Consider the following 27934-nt stretch of genomic DNA (forward strand, 5'->3'; position numbering starts at 1 on the left):
GAATGAAACCCACATTATTTTCTAAAATGACAATGACCAATTTCCAGCTGTCTCCACAACATTAAAAGTGGGATTAAAAGCCTGAGAATTGCTAGAGAGATTTTTTTTTTTTTCCTTCTGTTCATTACTTCATCTGAAGAGTACATTAGTTTCTCACTACTAAATGCAAGTTGGTCACAGAGAAACACTGCAGGAAACAGGTCAGTCATGGTTTTGGGGACAGAGGTTAACAGTCACATAGAAATGTACAATGGGCCAGCAAGAATTAGGAGGTCTGTTGGAAGAACATTGTGTTCTTACCCTTACTGTGGAGAGCCACTGGTGGTACAATTTGTCACTACCTAGAGAGAATCACAAAAACAAACTGTAACTCTCCACCAAATAGAAAACAGGCTAGAAATGTGAAGTGATAGCACTTAAGTCATTCTAGGAGCACGAACATTACAGAAACAGAACAGGGCAACCATCCTTCTAATGGAAACACAACAAAATTATGAGATACCTACAACTTTTCTGTTACTTGCTCAGAGGCATTTCTACCTTAGCAGGGTTGTCTCTCAGACATTCAAAACCAATAATGTTTTTTTAAGCTCACTAAAACAAATTTGAGGTGGTCCTGGGTAAAGCCAAAAGTTTTCCAGCATCCTCCACTGCAGGCGCTCTTCAGCCAAGAGGTAAAGCTGAGGTTTTGTAAGACCAAACAGACCTAATGCAAACTACAAACTACATTACACAAACAAAGTTCTGGAAAGAAGAAAGAACAAACATTTAAGACACTTCAACCTAAAGGGATCTTGCAGCCTCAGCTATCCAGGTAACCACAAAGACCCACTGCATCATGATGGCCCACAAGCAGTAAATCAAAAATGGTGCCTGAAATTACTTTGTCATAGTTTATTTCTTACCTGCATATTCCCCCACATTAATCTCTTCTTCAAAAACATCACTGAAGCCCTCACCAGAGTTAAGAAGATCCAGACGACCATCGATGAACTACATCAGTGTTAAAAGAGAGTGCAAACAAATCAACATCCCATTCTTTTTCTTTTCTGAAAGATTTTATGCTTCATTTACTAGAGTAACCTCAAAGTTCCTATTGGGAAGATACTCTAAATAGAATGGAAACACAACCAAAGCTGGCTAAATGTTTACCAGTGCAAAAAGGCATGGAGATCTGCTAAAACCCAGCATTCCTGCGTTTGCCTATAGACATGTTTTCAGCTTCCCTGAAGCAGCAATACCAAGTTTAACAGAAATGTGTTTTCTCTACAAAGTTTACAGCAGATATGTTTGGTCTAGGTATGCCCAGATCAAAAATGCACACAGACACCCTTAAAGGAAAAAAAAAAACATATCACTCTTAAAATAAAGAAAGTCTTACCACTTGAATCTGAGAAAAGCCAGCCAAGGAGGAATTAAGGTGCTGTTAACTACATAAATTATGTAGCTGACAGATCAAGGAATATAGAAATAATCTCTCAAAACTAAACAGTTTAATTGTTAAAGAATCTGTTTCTACAGCAGAGCAATTAAGCCAGTACCTGCTTAAAGAGCTGGAGCTGAATGGCATTCTGAAGAAACTGCCTCATGACAGCAGAACGATGGGACACAAATGTTTCTTCACAAAACGTAATGGGTTCACCCTGTGGAATTCAAATCATTACATACCGAAAAAGCTTCGGCTAAATCAATTTGAAGCCACCAAATTTTACTTACAAATAAAGAGATAAATAAAGTAGCCCTTACATAACATTGAGTAGATTGCAGCTTGTTTCCAAGTTTCAGACATGTGACTGAGAAACAGGTTGGAAACTGGCAAATTGCACATCATCAAAGTAAAACACAGTTGCTTTATGCACATTTTGCTAAAGCAAACTTCCATCATCCAGAACGGTGGTTTCACTTAATGCCCTCAGAATACAACACACAGTCATATGAATTTTGTATATTCTCCTTATCTTTCTCAGTAGACCCAGCCAGTCCAAGCTGCACAAACATGCCAGAAATGTCTGCTCTGTTCTCCCCACAGTTCAGGAAGATTAGACTTTCATAAACTGAATGAGCAAATTTCCTTTTTTCACAACCTTGTTGGCAAAAGACAGAAATTGTTTTGCAGCTCTACTTTTATCTTCTTTTAATGAGTTATGTTAATGCTGAAGTCTGCTGTGCATCTGCCATAAGGGCACAAATTTCCTCCACACTTAAATCTACAAATACTCATCATAGCATGGAAATACATTGATTGAATTAAAACTAAAACAACAAAAAAGCCAAAGAAACATAAAATTATAGGGATGGATAATTAATATGGAAGCTTTTTCATACTCATATTAAAACATATTTGGAGACTCTGTCTGCTGGGTGTTCAAAATCAACATAGACACCAAAACCCCTTAAAGTACCACCATTAAATGAGTGGTATCACTCAATTTCTGACAGCTTTTTGTATTAGCAATCTCGTTTACCACTGGCTGTGGAAAGCCAGGATAACAAGGCCACTAAAATGACTATGCTCAAAACCTTCCCATGTGACAGCACTGCTTGAGCATATGTTGGAAGGCACTATGTTGCCCCAGGACTTCTGACACCGAAACCATAGTAAAAGGGTACAAAATCCTCCAAACTGTGCTAGGCACACTGAGATGGTATATTTCATAAAATCCACGGGTATTCACCTTTTCCTTGAGTTCACAATGAAACTTACTCATTGATACATTTTCAGCTGAGGTCTGGAAGAGCACCAGAGCTTATCAGCCTGACAGCTGACACCTGCTGTCAATTGCCTGCCATAACTGACCTCACCACTGCAACTAAATGGTCCAAACAGTTTTATCAGTTCTTAGCCTAGTTTATAAGCAAAGTGAAGGAAGTACCTGACTTCAAATAACCAGCCCACAGTAATAGAATTCTTCCTATCCTCCAATGACTTGGGCAACCACAATCACCACAATGATGCCACGAACCTCACCTCTAACCCAGCGGACAAAAAATGCCAGAGGTCACAATTTTTTCTTAAAATGAGGGAAAGAATCAATTGCAAGTGATTGTCTAAGCACAGGATGGGTCTCATTCAAGAGGGAAGAAGTTCCTCTTTCAGGACAGTTTCTGTGACCCTTTCCTTGGGCCAATGAATTTCATGGATTTAGAAAAGAAAGGTTTCTTATGTGACAACTACAGTTTCAGGGTAGTTCATTGTGAAGATAACAATCTGCATTTGATTTACTCTAGCAGGTATTTACAGGCAAGACCAAAATCACCACAATACTTCAGAGTAAGAAGCCCAAGAGTGAAAAGGTGCTTTTCTTTCCCCCTGGTGGTTTTGCTCTCATCAGGATAAAGAATCATACAACACTTCATTTCAAAGTAAACAAAGGAAAAATGCTTGGAAAATCAGGTCTGTATGGTATGTGCCTGGTATACAAAACACGGGTGATGGTCTCCATGGCAGACTATTGCCCACAACAAAGGTTCTGTTTCATAAATCAAAGTTTTAATGCATTTCCATCTGATCATGCATTCATGTTAGTGGATGGCAAAAATGGACAGAGTTGCATGACACGGAAGTGTCAAAACAAGACTTTGAGCAAGAGGTGGGAAAAGCCATTTGATTTTGAGATGGGACTGACAATTTGGACTACTATAAGCTCCCCATGCAAAAACTTGAATACTGTATTTAGCTATTGCCATCCCACTTGAGATTGGTTTTGACTCTCTCTTAGGTACCAAGGAAAAGTCAGGATACTACAGAGCACAACAATTACTAAACTAAAATCTTAGTAGACTGAAAACACATCTGTTACTGCAGAAACTGTAGCAATGGACACTTTCAAGCGGGGCAGGGGCAACAGCACATCAAAGAGCAGGATGTAATGTCTACTTGACCACTGTGAAAAAGGCTTCCCATCAAGTTCAGCTACCAGAATGTTACAAAGGATCCCTGAAAAATATTTGTCTGACAGATACAATGTGGAGTGTGAAAGAACCGGGAGGAATTCATGAAGGAAAATGTAGTTTAGTCCATGATCAGCTAAGAAGTTTACCAGAGAATGTTTTGCTTTCATTTAACCCTTACTTACCAAACATTTTAAAGGAAACAAACAATCCTTCCTATAATCTAGAAGAATCCAAAATTTCTCCCATAGCCAGAAAAGTGTGTGAATGTTGTGCAAAGAACTGCCCAATAGAACATGACACCATCATCTCCTCTTACAGTCACTCCTGTGAACACACATATTGCAGCTGAGGGAGCCCAGTATTGTTTCAGCATTAACACACTTCCTTCCCCAAAGTACTGATGATTGAGTTAGTTCATTAGGTTGATTAGACCTTTTGACTTCTTAAAAGACAATTCAGCTGCTAGATGATAAGAAAAACTTTAATCATCAAGGTCAAGCGTGAGCTTTTCAGCTTAGAATGCATTAGTACCTTCCACCCTCCATGACCTCCAGAAGGATGAACACGTTTTGCCAACCCCCATCCACAGTTTCATTACATAAAGACACACTGGACAATAAAACCATTTACAGTTAACTAAATCACTCAAGAAAATTACAAAGCTAATCAGCTCTGCTTTTAGTGACAGATGACATCATACATGAGGAGACATGCTAAGAACTACAGATATTTTGTGAAAAGAATGTCTTGTTCACATATAAAACAACTACAATAAATTATATAAACCCATCAACTCCTGATATAAACCCATCAACTCCTGATATAAACCCATCAACTCCTAAACTTGCTGTTTCCAAATTAAAATTCAGGTCTTGATTTGTCAACACCTCAAATATCCATTGTTCCCTTCTCCACCTATAAATGCATAACAGAGGCTAAGATGAGGGCATGGTTTTTCCATGGAAAAACCTGATTTAATCTGTAATATTAGATAATACACATATATTTCAAGATTGGATCACAAAATTACTTTTTAATATAAAAATGTACACATTTCCAAGACATTGAATATGTAATCTCAACACAGGAGAAGTAACTTTAAAATAGAAGACTAAGACTTAGGATTCCCGGATGCATTGAAAAAAATCAGGTGCCTTGTCTTTATGCCTTTGCAAATCTCCCTTTATATGAATATTTTATATTCATGTGGCATAATGAAGTTCATGGGGGCAGTGCTGCTGTCTCATGATCCCTTAAAAAGCTGAAAAGTTTCAGCCCACATGTGATCTGTTGCCAACCCTATTTTTAAATTGGAATTTTGTTACATTCTAAAATAATGTTTAAAAATACTTAGGGCAGCAAGTGGAAAATGAAATGAGTCTGGGACTTACTTTGGACCGTTGTAGAGTTTCATGAAACCTGCTGTTGTATTTTAAGAAACCAAAACAGAAATTGAAAGATAAAGTCCAATTCTGATTTGTTACACTGTAAAAAATTTCAGCATGATCCCCTATTTTTCAAGGAAACCAGAAAGAAAAACTTCCTTTGAGAATAGGGTACAGGACCTCGTGCAGACAGTTATTGTCAGTGAGAGAAGTATCATATCTGAATTGTCTGATTTAACATCCTCACAGACAGGCCAGCTAACTGGTTATGACAGTAACTTTCACAGTGAATATAAAGGACTAAATATAGGTGGGACAGAAGACAGCACAGATTAGAGGAGGAAACAGAGGAAGGGACAGAGCCAGATAGAAATGATACTTCTGGAAAGAAACACAGGTACTAAGATAACTCCTGGAAATCTATTCCTACTCCTGCAAGACATGAGACACCAAAATGTGCATCTGGATAATGGAGTTTTAAAGCCAGCATGCAACTGCTGGAAATTACATAAAGATAATAAAGACAGGGTTCAAATTAGGTCAACAGTGAGTCACTTGCATAAGCAAAGATTCCACAAAACTTGACACTAATGGTAAAAAAACAACAACAAAAAACCCCCACCAAACAAAACCCACAAAAAAATTCAAGAACCCAGACCTGAAGACTTTGTTTAGACAACTTAAAAGTTATGCCATGGAAGATACAAGTAATCTCTCCTGCATTATCATGGCCAGCATGTGGTGTAGAGTAATGAATTTAGTGCTGCTGTATGCATGCCTTTAAACTGTGTAGGTGCTCTTTCAAAGCCTCTCTAATAAATACACAAGCCATTAGAGCTGCTCAGTAAACCAGCCACGAAATGAAAAAATGTGGGTGGAATTTAAAGGTGCAGAGCAAGATGACAATGTGACAGTCTACTGGCTATAAGTCTAGTGTCAAGTGTGCTCTGCTGCAAACCCCAAATACACTGCAAGAACAATGACATGCAAGAGATCCATATATCTCTGTTTTATTACTACCTACATGTTGTGAATAACCACATCCTTTACTGCTCTGCAGACCTTTCAAGAATTGTGATTACAACGTCAAGGAAAGATTAGCTCATCACAGCTGAGGAAGTCAGCCAGCAGGATTCCATAAAGAAAATATGAAATTGGTGACAGACACCTGATAGGACACAGGCTCATTCAGCTGGCAATTGCAACGACAAATAATCTGCCTATAACCAGTACATACATTCAGCACAAGAAAGCTCTTTGCATGTGCCTCAGTCATAATGGAATCAAGAAAGCATAGATCAAATACCCTGCATTAAGCAAATGATACCACAGCTTTATTAGCATTTCAAGATGCTGCTCAGGAACAAAGAAATCACGTGCTCAGAGATTTGACCACACTTCTAAAGCAAACTGAATTAAGACTCTGTTCAAAAAGAGACTACCAGTTCTGATAGATTAGTATTGCTAAGTGCAGTCTTGAAAAGAATTTTTTAAAACTGTATTTAGCAATGCAGGCTGTACTGTCCAAACACTCACTGCCTCGTGTAAACGCTCATTGCCACTACTGGTCCAGTATCAAACTTGATTTCATGTTCCTCTCAAGGGTATATAAGCTCTTGTAGAGCCATAACATTGTTTGTTTTGGTTTTTTTAAATTCATTTCAGAATCTATACTTTTGAGAGATACTTTTAGTAAAAAATATGTAACTGGAAAAAAAATGTACATCACACAGGAATGTTTTTCCTTCTCCTTCCAAACCCTTTTAGTTTATTAGGACACCTGGCATTTTCATGTTAGACCAAGTAAAATGACACATAGTGATATTCACAAATAATGGAAGTACTTTACTGCAATTGAGCCAGCCATCTTGCAAAGTGTTTACACGGCTAATTCGAGCCATTGCCTGCCCCGGTTTCCCAATCACCTACATCATCCAGCCCTAAGCAACTGATACAGCCTCGCTTCTCTAGAACACAAGCAACAAACCTGGAAGATGAAGTGCAAAGAAGCCAGCAAGAAAGCATTTAGGGCTGAGTAAAAAGAAGGAGGAGAAAAAAAAAAAAATCATCATTTCACGGATCAAGAATAGAGGCATGAAAATAATAAGTAACTTGTACACGGTCACAAAAGTCTCTGGCAGAGCCAGGGAAAGGAACCGAAATTTCTTTAATCCCTGTTCAGTACCTTAAATACAAGGCTATTCTTCCTCTTCCTACTTGATATTGTGTCAATGCATGAGTGTAGGTGTTGAAAGACTAACAAAAGAAAAGTAATAGTATGGTATTATGAGCTGAGAAACCTAATCTTTATCAGATACAGCAAATCTCTATGATGCTGCCTGCACTAGGAACTCTCTCTTTGTCCTGAATATGCTTTAAATTACTGGTATAATGTGTACTGTATATTGTTCCACTCTTATATTTATTCCACAAAAACCCCTGTGGCCTGCATGCGATTTTATCATTAGCTGGCAAGGTAATTTCAGGGCCCAGTTCTGCAATCATTCCATGAGCAATACTCCCATTGAAGCTAGTATGTTCTGCATGCAAAGCAGCTACCAATTCAGGTTCCCTATAACAAAAAGGCCTTTTTCTATTTTAACTATTGTGGAACACTAGTGACAATACAAAAAGGAGAAAAATTATAGTGTAATTCCTTATAGGAGTTATTTTATACCATGACAAAACATAAAAGTATGCTTGGAAACAAAATCTACACAAAGTATTTCCTATGAGATAAATGCCAAGCTTTTGTTTTCTTTTGCTTCATTTATTAAAACTCAATAGGAACCAAATATTCTGTTAAAGTAAGAAAAAAACCCCCAAACAATAACTGATTGGCCAAGATTCAGAAATAACCATTACACCCAAAGGTCACAAATGTTACTATTCTGCCTTTTTTTGATTTCTTAGATACATGGAAAAAGCCAAAACTCATCCAAATCCATGAATCTTCCAGGATTCAGCCAAATACATACATTGAAAATAAATTTTTGTGCAAGATGTATGCAACTCCTTTGTATCAGGATCCCCTAAACCACACTGAATAAAATGGCTATTTTTAAGATTGAAATATCCTAATATAATATTTAGATGCTAATACAGATGCAGAAGGAGAATAAACTGGGTTTGACTTCACTAAAGCAATGTGAGAGAAGTTTTAGTCATAAAGGTAGGTCATAAAAATCCCACTCTTAGAGCTAAGTAACAAAAAGCCTGTCTCTATAAATAAAATGGATATAATGGAATTGAACTTCAAATTTGCACTGAGTTACAGACATCTAATTGAGTTACAGACATCTAATCTCTGATAGATATACTAATGCACAAGATAGAAGATAACATGATATGCAACGCCACCTCCTTCATGTAATATCTGGCAAAGGAAACGCTTTTACTATAATAGAACTCACTGAGGTTTGATCTGTCATCATGTTATGCCACTGGATCACTTAGTGTGGAAGCCTCAACTATTCCCATAAAAAACACAGAAAAGTCACTTTAGAGAAGGAATTTATCATGTCCCTTGAGAGAGGTAATCAAAGGCACTAGGTTAGAAACACTGGAAAAAGGTTTAATTCCTTTCTGCTCAAGTCAGGTAATGGTCTCTAGGGAAACCTAAGTGGTCAATGATTAATACATAAATGCACACACACAGGTACTCACTGTAGTTATTTATCATATAGGTGAGATTATAAATCAGTAGGTTATATCCCTAACACTCTTTAAGATGCAACAACATTCATTCCTGGGAACAACTGGAACTGACTACACCTAATACTTCCCTCCATACTGCTTGCTGCAGAACTTTAGTATATTATATATCTGCCCAAACAACCTCTGGAAAAGAACTAAGAAACCAAGTCCAAAACTGATCAAGATGCTTCTCCTCACGGGACACACACACACATAACAAAGAAAAACAAAGCATTTATCTTATAAAATAGATGAAAACTCTTCATTATCCCTTTAACATTTATCCACTGTTTGTCAGAAAGAAGCTTGGATTTTACCACATTAGAGGGTAAGACAAAAAAAGCCACATTAATATGATCCCCCAAAACACACTCTGTTCAACTCCTTTTAGCAAAGCTCCTCCATCGCATGCAATAAATTAAGCTCTTTCCCCCATCTCACAATAATTTCAGGATCCTGACGTATTAGAAAGTAGCAGTTTTTGTAAGTTAAGTTTGATTTTATTTCCCCAGGCTCTCCTCTACAACATCTCACTTCTTGCAGTTTTTATTCAAACCCTTAAAAAAAAAAAAGAAAGAAAGAAAAATTCCCACCTCTAAGAGACTGGGAATGCTGCATCTTGCAAGCACTGACTGCAAGATATGTCATCTGACTCAGTCCCCCTGTTCCTCCCTGGTATATTCATAAAGAGAAAGTTGTGTTCAGTGTGAGGACAAAAAAAGCAGATTTTTCCTTTCACCACCTTCCCCCACAGGTTTTGTTCAATGCCTGGTGAAGCAACCAAAGGGAATTTGTTCTGCATTCCTGCAAACTACAGCTCACACCCACCGTGGCTGAGCTCTGGTGTTTGGCTGCATGACTCCTCCCAACTCCCATCATATCAGCTACACATTTCTGACATGGAAACCACAAAAAATTTCTGAACTCTTTTGTGAGGGGGGGAAATGCCATCTAATTAGACCACATGTGCAGAGAAGCATCTGGCTCAGAGTGCAGCAGTTTACACAGTTCCTTGAGTTGTCGTGGAGACAAGCACATGACCTGCTCAGAGCTGAAACTCTGGGGCACAAATCCAGATGCACTTCTAACATATTCTGACAGAGAGCAGATGGGCAGATATTTGCTGGGCCAAAAATGCCAACCCTGCTGCCCTCCAGACCCACATGCCCTCAATGATAATTTTTATCTTGTATAAGTCCTTCTCATCTGCCCTGGAACCTCAGGCTTTCTCACCTAGGAAACAGAACTAAACCTGCCAAGATTTCAATCAGGAGAGTAAATAAAATTCAGTCCCATTTACGCAATAGCTATAAGGAGCACTAATAATTGACAAAACATTATCCAAATATTTGAAGAATCACTCATTTTCATGCTTTATTTTGGAATTTAGATCAAAATGCATTTAATGCACATGAATTTCGGTGCTTCACACAGTGCATTATTACATCCTGGCTGGTGATGCTGTTTTAATTAAGTAAAACAAACTTTGCTCTACAAATTCATAGTAATTGCTAATAATGCCTATTATTGCTGTGACCTCACAGCTTTGAGACCCTGTTTTCAGTTTCTTACTACTCTTTGACAGTATGAATACGTGTTTTCTGTTCGAAATTCCTTTTGAACTTTAATGCTTTAGTTTAGAATTAGCTCAGCTTTCTGCTAAGAACACCTTCAAGGGAAACAAGCCTGACTGAAATGCAAGCACTGAACATGCCTTGCAAGGGGCACACAATCTTCTACTCATTTTAAAAGCTGGATTTCCAGAGGCGGGGGGAAATCATTTCTTTGTCTTAAACTCCCTCAGAAAGAACCACAACTTGTGACTACAGTCACCTGCAAACTCTGAGCATCCTATAGCCTAAGATTTCCTTTGTAATTGCTTCACCTGCTCCAAGGAGGTGGCAGAAACTGAGAAAGCCAGGTAAACAAGAATGAAAAGCAGTAAAAGTGAGCGCTCATCATCTGCTTCCTTCATCTTCAGGTCAGCCAATTCCACAGGACTGGACGACACCCTTTCCAGTGCCACAGAGTAAACAAGGAATGCTAGGTATTTTCACAGTAGGCATTTTCCACTGAAAATCCAAGAAAACTGGCTACTGTGGGAAAAGTTACTAAATAATCAAAGTATTTGCACTGAGAAATTAGCATTTTGAACTTTCCAATTAAAAACTAGAATAAGCACTGACTTGAGCTGCCCTTTGAGCTAATTTGATAAATGCACAAACACATTTGCTCTGCATGGGCATAATCGCTTTGACCCAAATGCACATGCAAAAACATTGCATAGCTGTTTTAGCACTAAAACAAATAAACAATAAAACAAACACCACGTTATCAAATTTCAAGAAATTTAAAGACTGTAATGTAGAAGACATTTGCCAAGAATTGCTCCAGCTAAGAATCACACCAGAACATTAGCTCAGTTAATGCCTGCTACATTGATCACTACATGGATGTTATTGAATATTTTAATTTTAGCAGTACAGAACTGCATTGCTCCCAATACAAAAGTTGCTCTTTTGAAGAATGCAACTGGCCTCACAGCATTCTTAGTCCTAGCAATCCAACACTTGTCATTCAACAGCTATTTAGACTCACATTTCAGGACTAAACTCAAGAACTTTTAAAAAATATTTTTGTCACACACAAAAAACACCACACCAACACACTCAGCTTTATCAAGCATAACATTTTAGAGTCATTTAATTCATACTCTGCATAAATACTTTCAAAGCTTAAAAATAAGGTGCTAAAGAGTTAATATTTTGTACTGTGGTCACTGTAAATAAGCACTATTCCAACTAAGCAATATTGCTGTCAGAGACACAAGGCTTTGCAGGTGTGGGCAATAATTAAAGGTTTCAGCACATCTACCTGGGTGAAGCATTTTTGCCTCCTATTCCAAGGAGGAAGCCCTCTCTGTGGAGAGCAGAAGAGCTCATTAATGAGGCTAATTAGGTGTAAAGGGGGTAGAGTCTGGCATCAGCTGCAGCTTATAGTAGCTAATCATTAAGCTCTGTAATCTCTACCCCAGAACAGCAGATGATCATGTTCCTAGGTGACTGATGTTGCTAAGAAAATTTCCAGCACCTGAGTACCTGACCAAATACTTTTTGGTGAGGCTAAAAATTCCCTTAACCCTTCACAAGCCTGACAGTGGTGTTGACGTAATTTCTTCACTCCTCAGTTTTCTATCAATGGCTAATCTAAGAGATATGAACTTGGCATGAGGTCTATAATGTGATTTACTGCAGACTTTTAAAAAAATGTCATCAACAGTGTATGGCAAGGAAGGCCAGATGCAAGATGAATACAGATACAAGCAATAATGCTTGAAAAAGAGTGATTATGTATCCCTCCTAAAGGTTTGTGAGTTCTCCCTGTAATTTCTTTGCATAAAGTAGTGAGGATAGTTACAATACCATAGGGATGAAAGCCTTGTTAATAAATATGTAAAATAAGAATTTCATTGTACTCATCTAATTTGAAATGAGAAAAAGGACATAATTTCCATGGAGAGAGAATACATGAAAGCAGAGCTCAGTCTGGAAGTTGTTTGGTAAAATTAATTGCAAAAATGGCCAGCACCACAACAGGAATTTTTGAGTTGATCAGGCCGAACAGACCCTTTACTGGCACAACCTGCTACTGTCCTCTTTTTTCTCCAAATTAAGCAGATTTTATTCAAAAAAATTCAGATTCTAACTCCACAAGAAATAGAGTATTTTTCTACTGTGATTATTTTACTGCTGGATGCTATGGCTTGTAGCAGAACCTTGAATTACTTGTGAATGAACACTAAAGACAAATATCTTAAGCACCTTAGTTATAACTCCTGAGTTATTAAAAGCACTACATTTTAAAAGGTGCATTTTCATACTGACCAAAAAAACTAAGCTGCAATTTTGTATAGGTCATTGATTGCAAATATAATTAAATCAGCATATTTAGCTGATCCTTATAGTCACTGGAATGAAAACAAAACAAACCAAAACAGCCACATCAGTTTTCTCTATTTCTGTTTACTAACAGAAATATTTAAGAATTAAACAGAAGAAAGTCTTGCAAAACTAGAGACATGAGTACATACCACTAGGGGAATAAAGGCTCAAGTGTCTTAATGCAAGCTCCCTTGTCTTCATGCTACCTGTGGACTTGAAGAGGCACAGATTAAATAACATGAGCTGCTCAGAGGTGGCTCTGGCCCTCGTTATAACCAGGAACATGGATGTAGGCATCAAGATAAGCTACACTGGTAATCCAAGACTCCTCTTGGAGCAGAAAAAAAAATAATTATCTCCAAACTAGCACCTTCTCTTACAACAGCACAGATGTCGGCTGAAGTGGCTTTGTAGCCAACATTATATTATTTTTAATAATTCTGCCAATATATCATAAAGACAAAAGCACCTTCAGTAAGGTAAGTTTACACAGGCCTTGAGCTAAGCCTCCTTCCCCAGCACTGAACAGACTAGCTTTTACCTGCTTCTGCTCTAGAATGATACATACACAAGAAGTTTGCAAACTGATAAAGTGCCCAGTGTTGGTATGGTTTGTTTCTTACATAAAAACATTATCTCTTCTGAAAGACATCTGTTACCAAAATATCTTAGAATGTCTGAAATGGAGGTGAGATAGGAGAGTTTTATCCACTCAGCTTCTGAAACTAGCTCTTGCTTTTTCTTTTTTACTTTGCTTTATGGCAAGTTATATAATCCTGTGGCAACATCTCATTTCCAGTGGTTGGTACCCAAATACAGGACAAAAAAAAAGCCAAACAGACAAGAGTTGGAAATCACAGTTTTGGAACACAAGGGCCATAACTGAACACATGAAAAGTCTATCTGCCCATTTTTCTGTCTCCAATGTAGTCATAAGCAGACATTTAGGAAAGACAGGGAGGTAAAAGCCTGAGTGTTCTTTCTTCCCTCAGCCTCTATGAGACCAGGATCTGCATCTCAAGAAACTTATTTAGTCTGCTGTTGCTTGTGTATTAAACAAGCCTCTCCCAAACAGAGGCCTCTCCCAAGTATCTCTCCAATCTTTCCCCAGCCCAATACAAACTGCCTCGGTATCACTTGAAAAAGTGCTTGTCAGGATTATTACCTGTTGTACAAAGAATAGCTCCTTCTTTATTATGAAGCTTTGCTGCTACAAACCTCACTTCATTGCTTGTGGGATTTTTTAACACTGGAAGAGACACAAGAAGTCACTTTATTCTCCTCCTCCAAACTGCCAGGGAGAGCTTTTCCTTCAAATAATGCCACAAAGGGGCTTGAAAACCATTTGAAACTGTGGTATTTAAATAACCAGGTTAGATATTTTATGGAGGAAAATGTGCAATGCTGTCTTCAAGCAAGAGCTAAGTGTGCTAAGCAATCAGGGTAAATTCATGCCATTATTTGAATTACACAGAGGAAAGCACAAAACAGAACTGTATTGCATTTTAGTCAACAGTAATAAACTTTGCTTCCTTGAAGTCTAACTGACCACCACAATCATGTCCCAAGGGTGGTCTGCAGAGACAAGAGAAACTGTTCAGAGGAGTGATTTGGCAATATTTCTGCATTGTTTTAATGTTCCTGACAAGTGCTCCATTGTTTCTTAGCCATGTACACACTTCATTTCAGTAATTAGCTGTCAGAGCAGGCCCAACAGCAACTTAGTATTGTCTGCTGAAATCGTATTAATGAAATGCAAACCACTCAAATGTCCTGGATGCAGATCTGTGATTGCGTTAAATAGAGAGGCTGGGGACATCAGCAAACTCCAGCTTCTGAGCAGGGCATTATGATCAAGCACGTTAATCCATTATTTCTTAGGGATCTGACAACCAATTAATAGAACAGGGCTTCCTATACAATAGGAAGGACTGATGATCCAATATTTGTTTAATTAATTTTTTTTAAAGCATAAAATGTGACTTTTCAGACTCTGTGATATCAAAGTAAGAGCTTTGCATAACATTTGTCAATACAGCACCCTTAAAGGGAGCAAAGCTAGAACTGCAGACTGCAGCACTGCAAAAGCAGTTTTGTATTTAAAGATTCAGCACCTGTATGCTGAAACTTACATGCAGAACAATCGGTGTATGCACTACACTAAGCACAAGCAAAATGAAATAAACCCCAATATCTTTATCAAATATGTCAGTATTTAAGCCTTCCTATATGACTATTAGAATAAATGTTCCCCAAGAATACAAAGTGCAGTTGATTACTTCTGGCTGTAAACTGATAATTATCAGTAAAGGTACTAAATCTTTTACTCCAATTTCTGATTCATGCTCTCCATCACCAAAGACTTCCCAAGAACAGAATTTAGAGAGGATGAAAAACAAGAACCAAGAAAAATATATAAGGGAAATATCCTTTGGGTATAATAAACTCTGGAAAACTTTTGGGTCAGTTATGACTGCAAAATTGCTATTAAAATTAATTAAAATTGAGCACAATAAGCTATGACAAGATAATGGATGAGAAACATAGCTTTAGGGCAGAGTGAGGATGTCCAGAACTCTGGCTAGATGCAATGCTTTATTTTTGGTAATGTTTGGCAACTATTCTTGAGATTTCTGAAAGATCTTAATTATAATATATCTGCAGAAATTCACAGAAAAGAACAGCACTGCATCTCAGTTATCTCAAGATCTGTAACATATGGCGAGTAAGTAAGAGACTTTTAGGACTCCAGTACCATCTAGTCCTTAATTTAATTTGTGTTCACACCCACATCACTCTCTCTCATCTAAAAAGCCCCTGCAAGCCTGTCCAAAACCATTAAGTATTTTGTGACTTATCTGTAAATAAAATTAATTTATTTCTTCACACAGGTAGACCTCTAGTCAAAGGTCACGCACACCTGGAGCAAAGTCGTCAAAATCCTTGCGAATAAGTTTGACTTGGGAAATCAATAGCCCTTCAGCAAACACAGCTTCTTTGCTCATCCTGGAAACTCACTTTACGAGAGTTGGAAGGCAATTTACTCAACGTGTAAAGAAGAATGTATGATTAAGTGACATTTGGAAGAGAACCCATACTCCAAACATTGGTTTAAAACCCCCAAATGAGGGGACACAACATATGTGTGTTTTTAAAATTTTGATCAAGAAGTCCTCTCTATTAACTGGAAAGCCACTGCTGCAGAACAGTACATATTTATAGTTTCACAGGCATTTGGAGAAAATATTTACATACCTGTTAGAACTATATACTATTTACCTTAAGCATGAACTTCCTTGGTTAGATTCAGCATCCCTAAGTTAAAAGAACCCACTGCTTGGAATGATGCTGGATAGGTGCTTTTAATTCCAGTTACTATGCTGGCAAAATACACACACCCCAGCCCAACAGCATTACTCACTATCAGCCCGTGCAGGCTGTAACTCATCTCATAGGATTTCATTACCAAAGGCACAGCAGCCACTTAACCTTTTTTTTCATTTTAGACAAATATGAAGGCAAGAAACAGCATTTCTGTTCTTTGACTACCTTCAAGCACTAAGTATAAAACGTTCTCACAAGTAAGAAGAAAGTATCTTTATGTAAAAGAGTGAGTTACTTTTCATATATTCTTAGTGAAGAATACATAATAAACTATTAGTTGACAAGTAGGGGATAAACTCTACCTATACAATTACACATGGATCCTGAAGAAAGGCAAACTAATCACATCTGTAATCCTTACGAATTGCTTTTGTTTTCACCATTCATCCTATCTAAGAAAAAAGTGGTTTACTTTTTTAACTACTGCTGGAGACATATATCAAAGATAATCCTTCGATACATCTTTCCTTTCACTGAACTGCAGGAGTGAGTGAGGTACGTATATCCTTTACAGTGAATTCAGCACAGAACTGTGCCACTTTCACTTCCACATTACTGTAACCCACCTCGTCTGTTAATATTCTGCAGCAACAATGCCAAATAGGATGCTTGAAAAGAGAAACATCATTGACAGGGTTTACACTTCTAGAATCAATGGCATGTATGTATATATAAACCAGGCATGTACTCGCATGAAGCCTGCTAGCAAATTTATTGTATAAACCACAAAACTAAATACTATAAACTAACACTATAACTAAATACTACATGAGAAATAATTCAGGAGAGCTACACTTGGACACAAAAGTAACCTTTAAGGAGTTAAAATGTCCTCAACTGCAAGTCAAGTTGAAACTTATTTAATTAGGTTCTGTATTTGAAAAAATTAAATAAATTCTTTCATTAACTAAACCAAACTCCCTTAAAGGCAACAATATGTTCCCTCTCTGTCAGGACAGAGCGCAGTGAAATCTTTATTTTAATTGGGGTTAGCTAAGGGGCCATTTGGCTTCAGATGCTTTGTTTATCAGCCCTAAGCTTTACAGCTTAGCCAGTACTTGAAATATTTTATTACGGAATGATTTCATTAAAAGAGAAAATGTAAAAAATACGCTCTTCCAAGTAGTTTTACACAGAGATCATTTTAAATGTGCATTTGAAAATTCAAAGTCCGAGTCAAAGGTATCTCAAAAGAAAACACTGATTTCCTTTTGCATTACTGTGATAGGTCTTTATAAATGCCCTGGTCTAATGGTTTCTGCATCATGCCCTTCCCTAAGCAACCCAGCAAAGACGCAGCTGGAGAACAATGGATCTCTCCATGGTGATGGCTACGGTGAAGCAACCAAACACACCTCATTTTTGTGTTTGTCACAACCATACTTCCTTTGTTGTGGACAGCATTTCAGAACCCTTCACACACTGCGTGGATTTCCACTTCACAACTAAATGGTGCTGCAGGAAACAAGGAAGACTCTACAATGCATCAGATCTCAGAGACAAACTATTTGTAAGAATAAAAATCACACTTTGTATAAAACTCATTCAAGGGCACAGTTTACTTTCCATTTTTTTCTAAATGGCTTTGAACCTTCACATGAAAACTTTGGACTCTTGGACCTGAAATCTTTGGGGTTGATCAGTTCATTTTTAAAACAAAGAAAACAAATTCTTATTCAGTAGATGACACCTTTTTCCTGTAATAAACTGATTTACAAATATCAGGCATTTTCAGTAATAGTTACCAACAATATTATGGAAAACAGCTATCCCACAAACGGACAATGAAGAGGAACTCTACAAAAACACAGCCCCAGATCATGTCAAACTGCAGCTAAAATTAATGAAATAATCCAGAATAATTTAGTGCTGTATTGTGAGGATCAAGCTTAGAATAGTTTAAAATTTAAAAAGAAAATGGCAAATGTAATCTCCACAGAAGAAGTACAATTATGATATTTTCATATTCTTTTCTCCTGTGGTGTAACTAGAATTTGATCTCTCATAAATTTTGGGTTATTAAAAAAATTATAAAAACTATGTCAAGCAATTTTTAGTTGTTTTCTGGAAGATACTGGTGTAATGTCACTAAGAGTTTCATATATGCCACATAACATAGCACAGGACATATGATATTTAAGAGACAAAACCGATACCAGTAGTATTTTATTAAATCAGTTTAAGAACTTGGTCTTATTTTCATTTTGTTCAGAAATAAAAGCATTGCTGCTGAAACTGAGAGAGGCATTGAGTCCTGTGCTTCATGTTTATGCTGCCTTAAATACAACAGTTTCAAAATAAATGTTGGGTTGTTTCTTAATTTTTCCCTCCCCAGCTTCTTGCATATCCCCTCTGTACTGTTCCCTCATGAGAGCTATGATAAAATGAGCTGCTTCTGCAACTTCTCAGCAGGTATTTTGATTTGAGAAAACTCACCGTTTTCTCTGCAATCTTTATGTCCTGATCATCTAACAAAAAAGTAAAAGAATTTACATCAGTATGTATACTTTTCTCAAACAACACAAACTAATTGTATATCCCTAAAAGAGAAAATTGTTTATTAAAAAAAAATAAAAATCTAGTGAATATACCAACTATTGAGTTCAAAGCAAAGACACCACATGTGTCTAAATAAATATCAAGGAAGTGTCAGAGGTAAATGAGGAGAGACCAGGTGAAGTGTGTGTGATGTGTTAATTGTATTCAAAAAAATAATAGAGCAAGACAGAGAAGCTGAACTTCCAATTATCATAATGGTATCTACTTCACAACACATTTTCAAACTTGAAAGAGACATTTTAAACCATAGGAATTCTGAGCAGAATACCTCCAGCTGTGTTCTGCATAAATCTTGCACGCTGTACATACACAGTTTATTTAAATACCAAGTACAGTTATGACTTACAAAATGCATATTTCAGTCACAATAGAATACCTGTCATTGCCAAAAGCTGCTACTCATTGAATGAAAGGAACAGAAAACAATGAATTAAATTAGAAAAAGAAAAGAATCTTTTCATTTGATGTTTTACTAGACTGAAGTAGCGTGTGTTTTAAAGAACAATGCCTTTATCAGCACACTGCAGAGTTTACATTTTTGTGCCCCCCAAAAGAGAAGAAAGAAGAAAAAGGTGTCTTCAGTGTTAAATTAATTTTTGCCTATATAGCACTGTGGTCATGAGCCAGAATTTGTCTTTCACTGATGTACCACCCATACCAAAGCTGCCTGATTCTCTGATGATACACAAGAACGAAATCATAAAAGGAGCTCTGTCCCCTTCTATACTTTCCCTTTTCAGAAGCCTTAAGCAAGTAACCAGTACAACATGAATCCCCCCACCTCCCCAAGGCTGAAGAATTGAGATGACAGCAAGCACACTACTGAATCTACATTCGCATGTGACTGTGCTGAGCCCCAGGGCAGTAGCAGAATCTCTCAATGTGATTGTGAAGCAAAGTACAACTCTGGATGAGAGCAGGTCTCCTATGCTGTCTGCCATGGAAAGCTATCATACTGAACAGTCAATTATGTCAAGCATACAAATGTCTCATTCTGGTTTTACCCCATAGCATTTGAGGCTTTCATTGTATGAGCTCTATCACCTAGCTATGCAAATGATTACAAATAATTTTGATTTACTGTCTTTCATTTTACTCTTGTTGTACTCTAAGATTACAAAAGGTATGCTCCAATATACACCCGATCTACAATGTGCATTGTAGAAGACAATGATCAGACACTATCAGTTTGTTCCTAATCTGATTAAATATTCTAATATTTATCATTATTTCATCAAGTTTGCCTGCTGCTGCATGTTGATTTACAAATCCAAAGACCAAAAATCTCTCATACTACCTTCTTTCAAGGGAAGTAATATTTTCTGTTCAATTGCACAGCTGCTCATACTAATAATAAAGTAAACCTCACCTCCTTTCCTGAGCTGTCTTTTGGTGTGGGTTCTTTTAGTGGGGTTTTTTTTCGTGTGTGCGTGTGGCATGTTGTTTTGGGTTTGTGTTGTGGTTTTTTTTTTTCCCTAACACCAAATACAACTTGCTCACAGCTCATTTAAAAAACACACAGTCACTGAGTGCCTTACACAGAGGCTGAATTGAATGGTCATGTTATTTTATGCTTGGTGTTTGTTTACTTGCTTCATTGTTCTACTCTAAGTCCCCTGCGCTTTATTAGTTCAGGAAATATCTTCAACTTTTCCTGCATGGTGGCATTTGCACACTGCTTCATTGCTTGCTGAGGCTGTCCACTCTCAATTATAAGTCAAGTATCAGGAGAAAACACAACAAAAACAGAGGCAAAAGTCAGTTGAAAACACACAAAGCCTTGAGACAAATTGAGAAGAAACAAAACCAAGCGTATAAAATAGCATAAAAACTAGAGAATCAGGTGTGAAAGGCATAGACAAATAATTTATGAGTTGAATGTACAAATCCTTCCACAGTAAAGCTGAAGTATCCCAGAGCTGCTCCCCACTGTCCAACCTTCCCTGGTAATAGGAAGATTTGGAGGCTTTTGAACAAAGCTACTTCTATTTCTGCAGCACCAACACAGAGGACACAGTCAGTCTATCCAGTCTGGTGGCTGAACATGTAATTTCTACAGAGACTGCAGAGTTATTTATACAATCAAACACAAGATACTTCTCTTCAGTTTGCTCACAAGTTCCAATATACTAAGATATCACAAAAACTTAAATGTCAGCATGAAAGAGATAAATGTTAATAATCTCAAAGCAGTCCTGTGAACATCAGCATTCTGAAAACCACACTCAAAGGAACTTAGCGTTTCATCTACTACTGCTGCTAGTGCATTACAAGATGCAGAGCACACGATCCCTTGCTTGGGGCTATGTTTCTAGACTGAAATACAAAACCATTCCCATGTTGGTTTGGGGGGGTTTTGGCAGGGGGCTGTCTGGCTGGTTTTGGGTTTTGTTGTTGTTTGGGGGTTTTTTGGGTCGTTTGTTTTGGTTTTTTTTACTGTAACCCACACGATGGACAGGAATGTTTGACTGCATCTTTTACAGCAGAAAAGCCACATTCAGCAGGGGCCATGTTAACTTTCTCAAGCACTGTTTTTTTATTACCATTCCTTCAGGATCTTAGTTTCCATACAGAATTACACAACACAATATCTTACAACAGTTTGGAAATTACAAAACAATTCTATTTACTACATAACAGTCTGCTATAAGAGATTAAAGAGAATGTCTTTTCAGTTTCATTAACATATGTATATCTCAACAGACTTAGATGTAGAATATTAAATGCATTTTGTGGAACAGTAAACACTTGTTACAAAAAAAGCTATTTTTAAAACAGCAAAAGCAGAAGCTGAAACTTGTCTATGGCAACAGTAATGCTCAGAGACAAAACACAGCAACAGGATTGAAATGAAAACAAGAACTACGCAGAAAACAAACAAACAAAATTGTCTTTCCCTAGTAAATCTTTTTCAGTCAGTGACTTTGAATTCTGGCTAGTGTCTGGTGGAACACTTTCCATAAATGGTAAAGCACAACATTAGTTACAGGCAGCTTCTAAGTGAGACAGTTGAAAACTGGGGTCCTCAAAATGCCACAAACCACAGACTTTTCACACTAAGAATAAAAAGTCAGTTCCAGAATATACAGAAATTCAATTTATCTCCATTTTATCATGCAAACATCAGGCTGTACACACTGTCATTGTCAAAGCCACTGTCATTGCCTATTTCTTTCAGTTAGCAAAGCTATTGGGAGGAGAGTTAGCAACCACTATCATTTTGGCACTGCTAGACTATCTCTACAGTTACATATTTGAACATCAACAGCACTAGAACAGGAAAAAGCCAAGACAGGCAGGAGAAAATTCCTATTAAACAGCCATCAGCACTAACTGTAATAGGAGCACCACAAAACTGCAAGAAAACCAAAAGGCTTTATTTTATAGGCTTCTGCTCACTATTTCCCCTATAGTTTGGGTTTGTTTGGGGATTTTTTTTTAAAACAACTTTTTCTACATGGAATAGAAACGTTAGCGATATTCCTTCTTCAGTTTTATACAGATGGACAAACATTGCTGAAACCCCGACCGATGGTGTCAGCTTTGGTGAAAGAGAAGGGTCTATTCCGTATACAATATATACCTTTAAAATAAACATGCAGGAAAAATCCTGACAAAACTATGCAAAAGATGGCTATACAGAGAAAGTACCTAGGATGTGGCAATTACTGGGTGTTGGAAACAACTGTTTACTCTTCCACTGAATAACTTAAAAAAAACCACACACAAAAAAACCACACCAAAAAACCCAACCCTCACCATGGCAACAATCATACTTCATAGTAGATAAAGCATTGAATGCTACAAAGCCTTTTCAAAATGAATTATGCACCACTATGTAACATGCACTTTTTTATGTTACTGCACACGTATTCCAATAAAGTTTCCTTTTGGACTTATTCAGCATTTGCTTTTTCACTCTGCATCACACATCATCTACTTTTCCAACTTCTGCCTCACTTGCGTCTTATGCATTCAAAATTGTTGAAGGCATTTTTATTGTTAGTCTGGGCAAAAGACTGAAATGAAATAATTAATAGAGTGGTCTTATGCCATCTCATCACACTGCTGTTTTCATGTCTTCCTGAGAAATGTCTTCCAGTTTGTGTTACTGGTATCATGGTATTACTTATAAATCTCTAAAGCAAGAAATACCTAGTGGCATAAATCCCTAAAATGGGTAAGTAAACTGTCCTCTTAAAACACATTGACACTCTCACTGTTAGAGAATATCTAAATATCTGTGGGCCTAATCTTAACTTCCCCTTCCTTGGCCATGAATTTAAACAGAAGTAGAGAGTAACAGCTTGCTTGTAAAGCAGAGACAGCTCTTGGCCCAGCAAATACACAATGCCAGAGTAACATCAATACTTTAGTTCATTACAGTCAGCTACAGTACCCCAGATAATAGAGCCTATTCAGAGCTCATACGAGGAACAACTCTACCAAGATTGATGAAATGTTAAACATAATATCCTGGGATAGTAGGAAATTGCAACTTTACAAGTGGATTTGTGAAAAAAAAATTCACTTTCGTAGAAGTAAGATAGCAATTCAGTGGCTGCCCCAGTGTATTCATACAGAGAATAGTATCAGCTGTTAGGGTAGATTCTCTAGTTAGAGGTTACAGCAAATCCAGGAAATTACAATATTAATTTTTAATAGATGATTGCAAAGCTGTGTCCTGTCCATAATGCAGCTGCATGCCTTTTAAAAAATGCCTTTTAACTACTAAGTGGCACCTCACTTGCTAAAAAATTTTGAGGAACTTTTAATTTGAAAGTGACCTCCTGTCCCAAGGTTAAAATTCAGAATCCATTTACACAGGAAGTTGAAAGTTTCTAGAGTTCAATTGTGCAGTATCTCAGCAGCAGCAGCAGAGCCTGGTCCCATGTATGACACTGCTAGCGCAGCAGTTTGAATGGTGAGGAAGGAATTCATAACAGGGATGGAAACAAAACTATTACCTGCTAATAACATATAAGGCAACTACACATCTGAAGTATGTTGCATTGCATCATACATCAATACAATGCTGGAAAAAAGAACTGGAGAGCATCCTCGTGCTTCCTCCTTCAGACTTGTGCTGACCTGATGTCAGGGGGATCAGGTAAGCTGCGACACCTGTGGACACCAAAGGACTGAATGGCGAGCTCACCCCAGAGGGGAGTGCCATGGTCAAGACCAGCGTCTCCAGAAGGTAGGGATACACTGCAGCATAATCACAAGTGCTGTCTTTATTAGAACACAGAACGAGGGGGGGAAAAAGTGATTCTCCATAACTGACATAACATTTCTGCATGAAGGCAGAAAAGTTTTTTGTATTTTTCAAGGAAACAAAAGAGTTGGAAATAAAGGAGTCACTCTTCATTAACTATATACCTTTTATGGAAGTACAACTTCCCCTAGATGTCCCTGTACTGTTCCAGCATTATTACAATACCACAAACTGAAAAGGATTATTACATTACTTCCTTGAGTTGAATTGAATGTTATGTCAAAAAATAAAAGTTAACTTTTTATCTCCTCCTGTTCATGGAATTTTTTCCTCCCCACTGCTGAAATTCCTTCATATTAAAGGAAAACCTATTCCAAAGTTAAAGTTATGAAAAATGGAAACATCTTGTCTTCTCTATTTAGAGTCCAAATTTAAGTGAACAAGCTTAAACAGGACAATAGAATGAAGGCAGCAATGTGTACATAAAAACATACATCCATCCATCCACTGCAGTTCAAGTAAAAAGCAGTTTGAAAGCTGAAATATCCAATACGTGCATGAGGTTCAATAAGTAGTTTCATATTAAGATTAAAATCCATTTTGCAATGTCTTAAACATATTGTTGTCCACTTCACAAATTAGCAAGTAACTTAACCAACAAAAGCACATAGAAAGTGTAGAAGTAGAAAAGAACATTGACTCTGCCTCCAAGATTTTCTGTTTACTCTTAAGAGGTTGCATCTAAAGAGTATTTAGGTTAAATTTAAGCCAAATCAATTTGGAACAATTAAAGTTAATCAGAATTTATCCAGTTACACAACTAATGACTGCTCAGGCTAATAAACCTGGATAAGACTGGATAACTAACCATGAAGACATAAAAGACAACAAATCTCTTTAATGAATCATCAATTATCAGTAATTCCCAAGACACTGAAGCTAGTACTGATAACTATTTATGATCCCAGTTCAATCCAGAAGACACAACTTGTTTCAGTTTGATAATGGTACATCATACAAGAGCTCAATAAACCCACCATCCACTATGGCAATCATTGCAGGATCAGTAGATACCTAGGATGGTTAAGTTTCATTATTAGCACCTTAAAGCTTCAGCAAACTCCCAATTGCTATTCCATGTTTTAAATGTAACCAGCAGATGGTTCAAACTATAACAACATACCTCAGCTTGAGGCAGAGGTAGACAGTTTTATTCTTGCAGGAAACATCACAATACAGAACAACACTATTCACAAAAAATGAAAGTTATTGGCTGTGCCTTTCCAGGACTGAAAGCAAATCTTCAATTAAAGAAAAAAGTGCATTTTAAAAATCCCTCAAAGTATTAATCAATAATTGCATGCTAAAAATAAAGTCATATTGATTTCAAAATGTCCTTACAAACAATTTTGTTACACTTTTAACACCATCACAGCTCTACTCTCTTTGCTCTGTTCCCTCCTATTAGTTTGAGACATACTTTGTTTAGAAACCATGCAAAATGTCATGTAAGTAACCAGTGATGTCCCTCAGCACTGGGCAGAGATCTCAGCACTGTGGTTACTTGATTCCAGCTCATTCACAGAGAGAAAGGCCTCCCCCAGGAGAGCAAAGCAATGCAAGGTTTTTCTGGACAGACCTCAGGAAGACAATATGGGCCAAATAATAATGAATATAGTTCTTGCTACAAGCAATGTTGCTGTATTTGGGCCACAGTAAAATTATCCCTTCTTAATCACCCATGCAAAAAGTAGCAGCACTGCAAAAGAAAAGCACAGATATTTTCACCTTACAGTGTATTTCCCAGAACTCTTATGGTTGGAAAAGACCTTCAAGATCAGCAAGCCCAGCATTGCCAGGTTGCTAAGTGCCACATCTACACATCTTTTAAATTCCTCGAGGAATAGAGGACCACGTATCCAGGGAACAGATATAAACTTCACCAGTCGAGAAGACTGTGTCAAACTTGGAGCTTGCTGTTAAACCATCATACCTCAGCTAGCTGTACTACCATCCCAAACCTGAACCACGTCTATTTTATTGGACCATACCCTACAGGCCACTGCTTCTGGTCAGCCTGCGCTGTGAGCTTACCTTTATTCACAGGTGTTTGTTTCTTAGCAAAGACTGGCTGTGAAAGAAAAGCCCTTATATGTTGTCTGTACCCACTAGGTGTCAGCAGAATAAAGTGCAGAGCCAACATCTGTGATGCAGGAAATCGGAGCCTCATTCCCCCCACCAGTTACCAATACACACACAACTATCAAGTACTACAAACCTCCTTTACACACATAGTAATTACACAGCTGTTTCTGTTGAAGATGTCCCACTTTTGAGAGTATTTAGAAGATGTAAAAAAAATTCCCTCTGCAAATGGCCAAAGGAAAAAAAAAGGCAGGATTTTTTGTAAAAAGTCATTCAAGGGAGCAAAATGTTCATGTTGTGTCCCTTAGAAATGTAACTGATGTTCCTAAAAGTAACAGTTTGCCTCAGCACAGTCAAGTAGCACACTGCTTCTCATGTGCTGAACAGGCACAGAGCTCTGTGGAGACCAAGCACATCACATGTAACAGAAATTCCTCCATACTTCAAACCTGGCTTAATGCAGCTGCAGAAAACACACACACAAGAGAAGGAAAGGTGACTGGATCACTTATTGTATTACATAACTCTTCTGATTGCACTTGCAGACTGTGTTCACTGGGTATGTTTTCACATGCAAAAGTTCTACCAAATTTTAAGGCAACAGTAACATATACGTGGGTGCACTGGTTTGTACACATATTACACAATTTTGTATCTTCAAAAATATAAAAGCTTCTGAACAGAAAAAGAGCACTTACAACGCTTAAGTATAGTGTGAAGTTAAAGTCTGTGACATACTCTGGGCCTACACAGAATAATGAAAAATACCTTCACACCATTTATCTTGAAAAGTCAACTTACACCAGATGAAATGGTCTGCAAAATTAAATTGTCTTATGAGACAAAAACTATAAAAGGAGAAAAAGTTGCTGCTTCTTTCAATGTATTTAATACTCAAACGTATAATCAGAAATTCAATTTCTAATTTATGAATGGACTTGGGAAAGAAAGTCCTGAAATTTTCAACTTCCTGCTTATTAAAACTGGATTTTATGAAATATGTATGCAATTATGTTTACAAGCTACATTTCATGGAATGACAAACAATCCAAACAATTTCTACTACTTCCTCAAGTTAGCTGTCCCTTGATGCTGCACTCTCTAAGGGTGTGCCATTGTCAACTGATTTCAAATATTCATCTTTAACATTCAGCCTTCAAAATACCAGATGGTATTTCTAGAAAGGCAATTTAAATTTTTATTTTTCTTCATAGATCCCTTAACTAGTTAATCTCACACACACATCCAGGCAAAGCATACACCAATATTCCCAGAGTTGCCTGGCAACTACTGGGAGGAGCATCAGAGAACAAGGAAGCCTGCACAGATGAAGGGAAGCCAGTCTCTTCCCGACATGGATAAAGGAGGCTTACAGCCAGAGTGCTTTGCTGGTTTCATTTGGGTTATTTATAACAACATTTTAAGTACCTCCCATCATTCCACCTTAGATGCTTTACAAGCCCAACACTGACACCCAGACATACCCAAGTCAATACAATTTCTTTTTCTTACACACACGACACAGCTTCCTCCAATAAGATGTAGAAGGACACATGCTAACTTCAAAAGTCACTGACAAAGCTGAACATCACTTGTTGGAATGATGCTTATTTGCTGGTCATAACTAGACTGCTTAAAATTCAGACTGAGCTACTTTTTCCTTCTGGTTTTAAAAATAATGAGTAAGACAAACTGAGAAGACTTCAGTTCCT

General features: G+C 37.4%; 1 protein-coding gene across 3 annotated transcripts in view; it reads right to left on the reverse strand.

Annotated features, from left to right (window-relative positions):
- Positions 1-27934, reverse strand: part of DENND1A (DENN domain containing 1A) — a 198403-nt gene that overhangs the window by 44761 nt on the left and 125708 nt on the right. For all 3 annotated transcript variants that reach the window (XM_054174197.1, XM_054174196.1, XM_054174198.1), the window contains exons 14-16: positions 1542-1643; positions 906-993; positions 301-341 (exon numbers count right to left, since the gene is read on the reverse strand). In XM_054174197.1, coding sequence (XP_054030172.1) covers positions 301-341; positions 906-993; positions 1542-1643 — 231 coding nt within the window. The remainder of the gene's footprint in view (positions 1-300; positions 342-905; positions 994-1541; positions 1644-27934) is intronic.

This window comes from Dryobates pubescens, chromosome 29 (genome assembly GCF_014839835.1).
Source record: "Dryobates pubescens isolate bDryPub1 chromosome 29, bDryPub1.pri, whole genome shotgun sequence".
NCBI classification, from domain to species: Eukaryota; Metazoa; Chordata; class Aves; order Piciformes; family Picidae; genus Dryobates; species Dryobates pubescens.